Source organism: Bolinopsis microptera, chromosome 13 (genome assembly GCF_026151205.1).
Source record: "Bolinopsis microptera isolate Bmic1 chromosome 13, MBARI_Bmic_1.0, whole genome shotgun sequence".
Classification (NCBI taxonomy): domain Eukaryota; kingdom Metazoa; phylum Ctenophora; class Tentaculata; order Lobata; family Bolinopsidae; genus Bolinopsis; species Bolinopsis microptera.
In genome coordinates this window covers 14,522,001-14,534,177 of record NC_087084.1, presented here as the reverse complement: position 1 = coordinate 14,534,177, position 12,177 = coordinate 14,522,001, and the positions used below count along the sequence as shown (strand labels likewise).

General features: G+C 41.2%; 1 protein-coding gene across 1 annotated transcript; it reads left to right on the top strand.

The window, feature by feature from the left end:
* The first annotated feature begins 9,084 nt into the window (after nucleotides 1-9,084).
* On the top strand, nucleotides 9,085-10,504 carry LOC134824825 (proprotein convertase subtilisin/kexin type 5-like). The gene is made up of 2 exons (XM_063836801.1): nucleotides 9,085-9,187; nucleotides 9,399-10,504. Exons 1-2 carry the CDS (start codon nucleotides 9,085-9,087, stop codon nucleotides 10,502-10,504), a joined length of 1,209 nt encoding a protein of 402 aa, XP_063692871.1.
* Nucleotides 10,505-12,177: the final 1,673 nt, after the last annotated feature.

Genomic DNA, 12,177 nt, shown 5'->3' with positions numbered 1-12,177 from the left:
GGCGGAAGTGTGCCGCCATATCTCGGTATTAGGGCAACGGAATGACGCTACTACGTGGTCAATTTCCTTCCTTGTTTTCGACATATCGACTATAGGAGGGAGCGCAACAATCATTATTCATTATTTTTATAAGTCATAACACCTGGCCGGGGGGGAGTAGCTTGTATTTTCGTAACGTACAAATTTACGGCGTATTTTGCCGAATTTCAAGCTTGGCTGCTGACGTCCACATTGACATCAGTTTTATTTTTTTCTTGAAGTCTAATGACTTCATCGTCGACTTAGTTGACGTTTTACTTATATATCGCTTCGACTTATATCGGGCGTTATATATTTTTCTTTAAAAAATTCGAGCTTGCTTAGACGTTAATTTAAAACATAATTTTACTTCACTTCTGACGTTATTAACGTTAATCGTTATATACACTTGACGTCATTCGACGTCAAGTATCACTTGACATTCATCGTAGTACGAGACAGAACTCACAATTTGAATATCTATAAGTAACCAGTCATCACCTAGTGTACTTCGGTGGTTTATCCTACTATATTTACAATTAACCTGGTTCTTCTTCGCCCAATAACTCACATATGCTTTATCTTAACTGTTGGCGGAATCGGCAATACTCGGCCGTAACATCTGCAGGAATAATATCTTAAAACTTATATAGCGCGGCGCTTGTACATCTCACATCTCACACATTCGTCACACCACATGTTTCACGTGAGTCAGTCATCGCCATAATACACTTGGACGGCTTATCCTAAATTACCTACCTACTTATCCTGACTCACCTTCGCTCATCGCGGCAACGACCATTTGTCGGCATCTGCAGGAATATCATACTACTTCGTTTGAGATCTCTCACACTGTAACTTAATTCGTAATAAAACGGGGCCCTGCTGGTTTACTTTCACTTGCGTTGACTATTCTAGGGCTCGCGAGCCACATGCTCCGCGACTACACACGCTTTCAGAAACTGCACTGCTACAGAGAATACTGAATATAAAATCCAAAGGGGATTCAGTGGGTACCTATCTCTATCACAATACAGCAACTTACTTGAATGGTTGCGCTTTTGCACGGTTCATACGTCAACTTAACTTAATTATTGGGGCCCCTACCAGCTTGCATATGATTCACTCAAATTTGTCTCGCTCGTACCTACTTCGTCACTAATTTCGTTCGTCAGTAAATAATTTTTGGGCTCCCCCCAGGCAATATTTCCATTGGACTCTTCTTCTAAAATGAAACTCGGGTCGAGTACGTGCAACGTGTGTTACGCGTAGATGGTATAATAAGTTAATAATAATAACATTAAAAATAATATTTTAAAAGAATTCAAGATGTACGTGCAACGTGGAATTCAGTACACTTAGGTAGTGCGCCATCGACAGTGAGCCGCGCGTGCCGACTGTAGGATGGTTTTTTAGCGCTAATTTCGGCCAGCACAATTTTCTTCACACAAATAGATATTAAGTATCCTTCCCGACGTCCGATTGCAACAAAAATTGGTAAGCTTACTCATAGACTTACAAGGAAGGTGTCCGAAAAGTTTAAAGCATATCCAACCATCAGACATTATGTTACAGCTAAAAGCAGCGTATTTTGCCCCATTTTGATCACTATATCAACTCCGATATCCACCAAATTTTTCGGACAGCTGTGAAAGCCCTATTGGAAGGTCGTCGCCAATTTTCATAACGATCTCATTAAAGGAACTGAAGATATATCCAAATAACACGACAAAAGTCAACGAATTTGGTCAAATTTGGTCAAATTACGCGACTTTTACAGCTAATTTTGCTCCAAAAGCCGCGCACCATCAAATATGGCACCTAGGCGAAACTCACTGATCTTTCCAAAAAGGTATGACAAATTTGGTACTGTGAAAATTCTCACAGTCTCTAGAAAACAATGGTACAAAAATTTTGAAAATCCGAGCAAGTTTATTTTTATCGTGCACCTCCTAGTACACTGCGTACTTTTCACTTCATAGGCACGTTAAATTCGTGCATACGTGCTGCTCACTTCGTGTGCGCTCTACATTCAGTACGTTACGTGTTCGTATTTTATGCGCACGTCAAGTTCGGTATATATTACGTGCTGCTCACTTCATGTGCACGTTACAATTATATTCAGTACATTATTTTTGCACCGTATGCGGGAGCGCTCGCGTGGTTCTGACTTGCACATCACTACTGCTCTGTCACGTGACTTATACACCAGGATTAACTCTGAGGCCACAAATAAGTTATGAGCAGCCACTTATAAGGTAATTAAGTGATTTGATATACACGGCATACTTGGAGTGGTTACACTGTGCTCATTTGTCATTGTATCGGGTTACCGATGCCTTCAGCTCGCACTGCACCATGCAACTAATTAAGCGGCGATGTCCCAACTGAGCTGCTATGTCACGTGACGGTATTCTACTCGTACGGGCGGTCCTAATGTCTGAGGAGTTTCACGAGTCCAGTCTTGATCAGACTTAATCGCACGGGGATTGGTTCACGCTAGACAAGTGAACCTGACCCTACTATCACGTGATTAATAAATGGCGGGAAGGCTCCTGCCAGAGTGTTCGGGCGGCGTGGTATTGTGTTAAGAAGTTTCGAGCGTTCAAGATCACGTGACCGGTATTCCGTGTGAACGAGCTAGATGATGGTCAATTATAGTGTGATAGTCAGTCAAGAGTTATGTCACTTAAATTACTTGAAAGTATTACGGAGTGTTAAAATGTGAAATCCAATAATGTCAAATCTTATCTCTTGGAAAATAACACGTGCCTTGGGATAATACCTTAACCTCATACTCTATACCAATAAGATCGTGTTAGCTTGTTGGAGTAATTCCCTGGGAATGCTGTCCTCACCAGGACGGGTTAAAAGGTGGCCGTGAATTCTAGAGGGAAATTATAAAAGTTACTTCTTCCCTAATAGTAAGGGGAAAAGTGGTCGATTTAAGGGTTCCGTTGGATTCGAATGTTCACAAGGATTTCTCAACGGAATATGGTAGTTAGGACCCCTACGAACATAATTAGACTTGTTGCCAATTTTGTATCTCAACGGAAACACCACTTTTACCACTTTTTACCACCTTTGTACCACCTTTCTGGTTTGCCAAATATCTTTAGTTGTGAACATCATAGAAGGCTGCAAATTAACCTAGAATGTTTATCTTATCAAGGAGTAAAACTTTTGTATCAAAAGTTTTTACTTCGGACAATCAGCTAATTGGATAATTACCAATTAGTTAATCACCAAAAAAAGTGAAACATTTTTATTGGCTTAAAATGATTGAAATCGTTTGAAACACGGAGAAATGTAGTTTTTAGAAAAACTTCAAAAATTTTTCACTTAAAATTTTTTTTCGAGACTTGAAAAAAAAGTTTGAAAATTTGAAAATATTTTTTTCCGCCAAAAGTGATCGAATTGCATGAAACGTGGATAAAAATGCTTTGCAGAAAAACTTGGAAGATTTTTAGATTGGGGAATACTAAAATCATCAATATTTGAAGTTGGAGTTCAGTAAATCTCGACATATTTTAGTAATTAGGAATAGCTTAGCGGAAAGGGCTGGACCTGAAAAAGGTTAACCACACAATATTAGAGTTTCATAACTAATTACAATACAGCTTTATCAAATTCCACATAAAGAAACAGCACAAAAGGACCATTTAAGATCGAACCGATTTTACCTGCTGTACTATCATTTTATTGATTTCAATGATCAAAACCTCTGTCAATCTTGCCAATCTATACCGGGTATCTGAATGTACCGGACCTCTTATTTACCTCTATAATTAGACCCAGTTGTGCAAGAAATGCGATTTCTCACAGGGGTTTCTTTAAACTGTGCACTTTTTATCACTCTCGCAACTCGCAAGAGGCCTGGTATTATAGGAAGCGAGGTAAATATACCTTCCATCATCCATTGTGGCTTTTTTGTATTGTGAATGCGCATGCCGCTTCGTTTGCTATGCCATATACCTCGAATAACCCCCATATGTCATTGCCAGGGTCGGGATAGAGCTGGAGATAGCATTGAAAAGTTGCTAGAAATAGCTAGATTTAGAGTAAACTGGTGGTAGCTGGGTGGTGCTAGCATGGATGTAGCAGAACGTAGCTACACGGGGTTTCATTGGAGTTGGTTATTTTAATGGCCAAAGAGTGCCGGAACTAAAGTTACTTAAGATTGCAGTTTAGGGGCAGTGTAAACCACGGTGTAGTCAGGGACACAGAGCTACAGTGCAGGAGTACTGCAATAGAACAGTGCAAGTGATACAGTCTGCAACAGTAAAACGCCGACGAAGCTAGACTTAGAGTGAACTGATGGAAGCTGGGTGGTGCTAAAATGGAGGTAGCAGAACGTACTACATGATGAAAACAGGAAAACTAAGGCTGGTTGAGACCTAAAAAGATGTGAATCTGTCCTGATAGATCCAGTGAAGAGCGAGTAGCGAAGAGTTTGATCACTAACCTAAAGCTCTAAAGAAGAAGAGGGCTAAAGAGACTCACTTTGATCAATAAATCCGGTACGGCAAGGTCTGTAGCCTTGATAAGAAGATACCATGAAGTAATTCATGCAGAAAAGTCGATTTATATAAAGGGTTTCGTTGGATCTAAAAAGGGTGGGTCAGTCTCTCTGTTTTCATAAGATTCTGATGAAATGCTGTTAAGCTCAGGACGGTGATCTTAATAGGTCGGATAGCTGTATCTGGTTGCTTCCAGCCCACCCTTGTCGCTTGAAAATAAGTTCTCACCCCACCTCTTCCAAAAATACAGTTACCAGAGCAGGAAACTCTTCTTCCTCCTCTTCTTTCAACACAAACACAATCAGGTTCCAGCTACTCTCCTCCTCTGCAGCCACAATCTTATCTCCTTCTTCGGAGTTTTACTGTTGCAGACTGTATCACTTGCACTGTTCTTTTGCAGTACTCCTGCACTGTAGCTCTGTGTCCCTGACTACACCGTGGTTTACACTGCCCCTAAACTGCAATCTTAAGTAACTTTAGTTCCGGCACTCTTTGGCCATTAAAATAACCAACTCCAATGAAACCCCGTGTAGCTACGTTCTGCTACATCCATGCTAGCACCACCCAGCTACCACCAGTTTACTCTAAATCTAGCTATTTCTAGCAACTTTTCAATGCTATCTCCAGCTCTATCCCGACCCTGGCAATGACATATGGGGGTTATTCGAGGTATATGGCATAGCAAACGAAGCGGCATGCGCATTCACAATACAAAAAAGCCACAATGGATGATGGAAGGTATATTTACCTCGCTTCCTATAATACCAGGCCTCTTGCGAGTTGCGAGAGTGATAAAAAGTGCACAGTTTAAAGAAACCCCTGTGAGAAATCGCATTTCTTGCACAACTGGGTCTAATTATAGAGGTAAATAAGAGGTCCGGTACATTCAGATACCCGGTATAGATTGGCAAGATTGACAGAGGTTTTGATCATTGAAATCAATAAAATGATAGTACAGCAGGTAAAATCGGTTCGATCTTAAATGGTCCTTTTGTGCTGTTTCTTTATGTGGAATTTGATAAAGCTGTATTGTAATTAGTTATGAAACTCTAATATTGTGTGGTTAACCTTTTTCAGGTCCAGCCCTTTCCGCTAAGCTATTCCTAATTACTAAAATATGTCGAGATTTACTGAACTCCAACTTCAAATATTGATGATTTTAGTATTCCCCAATCTAAAAATCTTCCAAGTTTTTCTGCAAAGCATTTTTATCCACGTTTCATGCAATTCGATCACTTTTGGCGGAAAAAAATATTTTCAAATTTTCAAACTTTTTTTTCAAGTCTCGAAAAAAAATTTTAAGTGAAAAATTTTTGAAGTTTTTCTAAAAACTACATTTCTCCGTGTTTCAAACGATTTCAATCATTTTAAGCCAATAAAAATTTTTTCACTTTTTTTGGTGATTAACTAATTGGTAATTATCCAATTAGCTGATTGTCCGATGTAAAAACTTTTGATACAAAAGTTTTACTCCTTGATAAGATAAACATTCTAGGTTAATTTGCAGCCTTCTATGATGTTCACAACTAAAGATATTTGGCAAACCAGAAAGGTGGTACAAAGGTGGTAAAAAGTGGTAAAAGTGGTGTTTCCGTTGAGATACAAAATTGGCAACAAGTCTAATTATGTTCGTAGGGGTCCTAACTACCATATTCCGTTGAGAAATCCTTGTGAACATTCGAATCCAACGGAATGCCACTTTTCCCCTTACTATAATTACCTAGTGGTTCTACAAATACGGGGAAATAATATATTTCTGAGAACTCGCGCTCCTACCTCGAATGTGATGAGATTTCTAGGGATCTGAAAGTGGTAGTTCACTGAAAGTGGGGACCCAGTAGGAGTGTAGGAATAAATCGATACAGGTGAAGTAATTTGGGCGGGAGAAAGTCATTTATTTTAAATATTGGAATTTTCTGCCACAAAAACCGCGATAATACTTGGTCTCGGTGACCCAGGTTCTAGGCGGAAGGTGGTTACGATATTCCACCTCGTTATAATCTAGCTCCTACATTCTACCGTGTCGATAGAACATTCTTACTAAGATCAGAAGGTGCCTTTTGGCGATTGAGTAGTTGCACTTTAACTAGAGAGGTGGTAATTGAGCGATAATTACGAATGGGCTGCTATCTTAGCGCCGAATGTGCCTGGTCAATATAATTAACGAGTCACAGCTCGACCGTGGTTATGCGTGTTTATTTTTAAATGTAACTCCGTTGAGGACATTTACGAGCGCCGCTCGACCGTTTAACACCTCTAGCTTCATATTGAGCTGTTTTACCATTAGGCCACCTTCTTCAACTTTCATAATGTCCTTCGACTCCTTAAAACGTGCTTACACTACGAAATATACCCGCACAATAATTTTTCTCGCGTACAAAAATAATCAGGTACGTTAAAATCGACTATTGGAGTCTGTCCCCCCTTATTTGGAATGGCCCGTGAATGATTACGTTCTAGCTCCTATCAATTAACTTGTGTCACGTGATGCCATTTTTGGTGGTCTTCAAACGTAACGGTTCGAAGGACGGAAATTTTAGACCCTGACGAAATTCATAATGCTGAGCGTACACAGCAAAAATCGGCAAGGGTTGGCATGACAGCAGTTTAATATCCAGGTTCTTTTTAATTTCCTTAAACACATTTTTCGTTACTTTGGTTACTAGTGAATGTCATGCGGTTTGTCGTTTGTGAGTTTCGTGATCGTGAGGGTAACCAAAGTAACGCTAAGTTGATTGTGACATGAATCTAACTACAAAATATATTGGACGCATCTCCTCCCTTCTCCGAAGGGCGGTAAAATATTAAGTTTTTAATCTAACTGACGTCACTTCGCTATGACGGGCGACTGGACAGTCAAACTTTTAATGTTAACCCTTCTCAAGATTTGGAACTGCCCGTTCCGAGGCAAAGTGCCTGCACTCTTTCAGTGTATATAATATTTCTTTCGTACATGGTTAATATTTTAAGAAACAACCCTTTTATAGAAAGCGATGGTTTGCCAGACCTTTTAACGTTAACATCCATAAATCGGGATTTTATTATCGATATTTTCGGCGTTTAAAATATTAAATACACGGACCTGTTTCTCCCAGTTCTCGTCAGGACAGGGGGATCCGTGGCGTTGTGCAGCGTGTTGAGAAAGCGGCGAGTTTCGTCCGGTGTCGGTACTGTACTTCTTTTAGAACGGACAGGCGTCAGCGTCTCTCCAGTATAATATGCGGGGAAGATATTGTTATAATCTTTTTAAATGTTAGACACGTGTTCTTACTATTATGTGTGTAAAAGGCTTAGCATACTAAGTATCATCTTTCGTTTAAGACAGTGGATGGTTTGTTATAAAACTGGTACGGTATGCAATACTGCCTGACCACTAAAGTTGGGTCCCGTATGCGGCTTCCAATTTGTAAGACACAACGCTCAGTTGAAACGATAATATCCACAAAGGGGTGGACCGAAACACACTAATAAAACCTAGGTCAGGATACTTATTATAGGCTCCACGAGAGCGTACCTACTGCTCTCGAAATATGATCATGCCTGATTAGCCAGGAGATGCGGGCTATCACTTACCTCGACCATATCCTCCTTCAGGTCTCACCAGGGTCAGGGATCGTACAGTTCCACTAATATAGTGACACCCAACCTCAATGGACTGGTGCATTACCACCTGCACCACGATTATATGCTGGGAACCGCGAGGGCTCCCAGTCTTAACACTGTCAATGATAATTATAGCACAGGACTGCTCCTGTGCTAGTGACTCGTGGGTCACGTACTTGTATGTTTTAAGTCTAGTGAAGTACACTTATTTAAGGGGCCAGAATGGAGCTTCTGACATCAAGGTAAATAAACTAAGCATTGGATATATATAGCATTCGTTAGCGATAGAATAATTTAACACGTTATAGTCTAAGGCCACTCTAGGAGTACTCACCCAGTTGTCGATAGGGAAGTAGCGTTAGCAGGAGAGAAGTCTCCGGACGGGCCGGCATCTGAAGTAGCGAGGTCCTTCTGCAACTGCTGAGAGCTAATCCGAGGTATGAGTTCTCCTAGTCGGCATCCTGAGATCTGCGATAGCGGCGTGGTCCTCTAGATCCAGGGTCCGTGGGGGCTGAACTCTGCGGGAGCTGAGCTGCGTCGCGTAAATGCCTGTAAGAGAAGTGATCTGGATCTCTGCATCTCGGCGCGTCTAACCCCGGGTCCAATGCCAAGTTCCCTTGATTCCGTCTCCGATTTCCAGTTAATTAGGGGCGGACTATCATCGTGGGGCGGTCGGAGCTCCGTTCCATGGGAATTGGTACGTTGAGTAGATAAGGTAGTTGGACATCGCCAACGGTCAGAGCGGGAAAACTTGTTCTAGAAGATACTGGAACGGGGTAGAAGTTTAAGGCCACGTATAATGATTACGTCTCCGATGGGCACTGTATAAGCGAAGTATCACGAGCATTCGGCGTGAATACTGTAATATACTGGCATCTTATCACCAATCGGGGTTTCTTACAACAAAGACAAACAGGACACTCAAAAAGGGCACGGTCTTCTCATGTACAACGGAGGGACGGTAAGTGGCAACAAGTTTGATGAAACGACCGCGGAGTTGATTTGTCGTATCATGGGGTACGACAAAGTCATGAGCTGGAACATTGGTAGGAAATACCAATTTCAAGAAAGTCTAACAATCATGTATAACGACTTAAATTGTTTGGAAAGTGAGGACGTGTTTCCGCTGTGTGTCTACGGAACAGACACCACTGGAGAAACTCACGACAACGACGTCTGGCTATGGTGTGCTCTCCCAAAATACAACAACTACAAGCTCGTCTCGTCCAAACAGCAACAAGTGTGAACAATGCTCAGCCAATACCTACTCCCCCGAACCTAGTGCTCTAGTGATTAGTGAAGCGTCTTCCTGTCTCTCCTGTCCTACCAACTCCACTTCCCTCGCTGGATCTACCTACTGCTCCTGCAATGATGACACCTACATAAGTCCTGACGGAGATGAATGTCTGGAATGCCCGGAAAATTCTACTTCTGTTAAAGGATCAGCACACTGCACCTGTGTCGCTGGCACTTACCTCTACTCTAACCTCGGCAGCTGTGTGCCATGTTCAAGTGGTACCGTCAGCAAGGAAGGAGGAACGGCCCCGAGTGACTGTGTGAGTTGTCTTGCTGGATCAGTGCCAATCAACAATGGAAAAGTTTGCAGCTGTGAGAAGGGGTATGGATGGGGATGGAACTCCAGCGGGGATGGATCTTGTAAAGTCTGTACTGCAAACTTCTTCAAAGACAGACAACAAGGTACTTGCAGGAGATGTCCTCACGAAGCCACCTCCCTCCCTCTCTCTGAAGAGTGTCACTGTCCAAGTGGACTATCTTGGGATGGAGAAAGCTGTGTGAACTGCACTTCTCCAGGTAGCAGTAGTGGAGTGTGTAACTGCTTAGCCGGAACATACTGGAGTGAGGACAGTAGCCAGTGTGAACCCTGTCCCACAAACCACTACAGTGGACAGTTCTTCTCCGTCTGCTCAAAGTGCCCTATCTTCACAGTATCTGAGTCCCAATCTTCTGAATGCTCTTCTTGTCCTAAAGGATACTCCTGGGAGAACCATGCCTGTACTGAATGTCCAGAAAATCACGTTGGAAACGGGGCTACTTGCAGCATCTGTCCAGAAGGAACTTCACCGTCCAAAAATAAAACCATCTGCCAAAAGTCTGCTGACATTCTGTCAATGGTGTTCATAGCGCTCTCCGTGATCATAATTACCATGGTCATAGGAAATATTATTTTCACGTGGAGGGAAAGACGAGCAAGGATCATGATGGAAGATATACAGATGGTGTACCAAGCTGAGCCTTCGACCAGTCAAAAGAAAGGTGGAAGTTGCAGTGAAGTTGCCAAACCTACTCTCCCAGAAAGAGGACACACCTTGCAGCAGGATGACTTGTACGCCAACTTCAGCTAGGTATTGAGATATAATGGAATGGGAAGGATTCATTTAACAAGTGATACTCGTAAGATATGTGTTCCAAATATTGACCGTCGTCGAGATCAACTATCTTATCGGACATAATAGTCACGGACATTAATTTCACGCTAATGACCTTAGCGTGAATAATTAAGTCCGTGACAATAATGTCTGTTGCATTAAGGTCCGTGAATAATAAAGTCCGGTAATTATTTCCATTAATTTTAGTGTGTCATGTGTGTCCCTACATATGGCACGTAGATATGTGTGTACTGTGTAGCCGATTACTATATTAGCTTATTAGTACTACTACTAGGACAAATATAATCACTTCTCAGTCACATTCACTCTGTATTCAATTTACATAACAGTAAGTTAAAGTACTCAAGTTTTAACACCATGATCACTATGACCTTGCCTCGCAGTTTTTAACATAACATAACATAATAACTAATGCCTCTCTGGGCATCTCAACAAGACATTCACAAAAAATGAACGATTTAAGTTTAAAACCATATAATTACAAATTTTTTTAAAAAATTCAACTAAACACCTTTGATATTAACCTTCTTCCTCTTAGTCTTATAGCTATTAGCTATCATTGGATTCAATTTCATATAACTTATATAATTATTCCTATTAGACACTGACTCATCTATCCTATCAAAGATGTCATATTACAGTTCCCAGTAGTAGCCAAGCTTATTAGCCTGATATCCATGAAGCCGAAAGGCGTCTAATCCACTTTTGAATCCAGTAACCGACTCACTAGCTTTCATAAGTGGTGGTAGACTGTTCCAGTAGCGCAAGACCCTTTGGGCAAAGAAGTCAGTCTCATTCGTCGTAAATCTGTGTGGCTTCGACCTAGCAGAGACAGTCCTACCAGCACGACCAAATAGATCAGACTCATAATCCATAAAGCCTTCTCAATGAGATCCCCACGGACCCTACGTTCAAGCAAGGTTGTGAGCTTCAAGTTATCCAGTCTCTCTGTAGGTCATGAGGCCCAATCCATCGATCATACGGGTGAATGATCTCTGAACACCTTCCAATTCAAGGATCAGTGACCAGTTTCCATGCCTTGCCATTGGAGCCCATGCCTGCGAACAATACTCTATGACTATATGAGGCTTTACCAGTGACTTATACAAGCCCAGCATAACGCTTGTTTCCCTCGATATAATATTTCTTGTAAGCCAGGCAATGGTTCTATTAGCTTTGGCAATGCACTTTCTCACGTGATCTTCAAATTTAAAAGCACTGTTAAAGACCTCAAAGGCACACCACCGAACAACTGCAAGTTCTGATTCTTAGGATTACCACTACCAGAGCCAATTTGCATGACCATTCATTTATCTACGTTAAATTTTAAACACCAATTGGATTCCCAAAGTTCTAAAAGCAGTAAATCAGCTGATAAATTATAAATAGGGTTAACAATCATTTTTACTGTTAACGTCGTCAGCAAATAGTTTAATTATACTTTTAATCCCTTCTGGAAGATCATTAACAAATAATAAAATGAGCGAAGTAAAACACTGCCCTGTGGCACTCCTGAGAGTGTAAATTTTATTTCAGAAAATTCATCACCTACTTTTACTCTCATGGACCTCCCAACTAAAAAGTTCTCAATGGTATCAATAATATCCTCGGGAATCCCAAAATTCTTT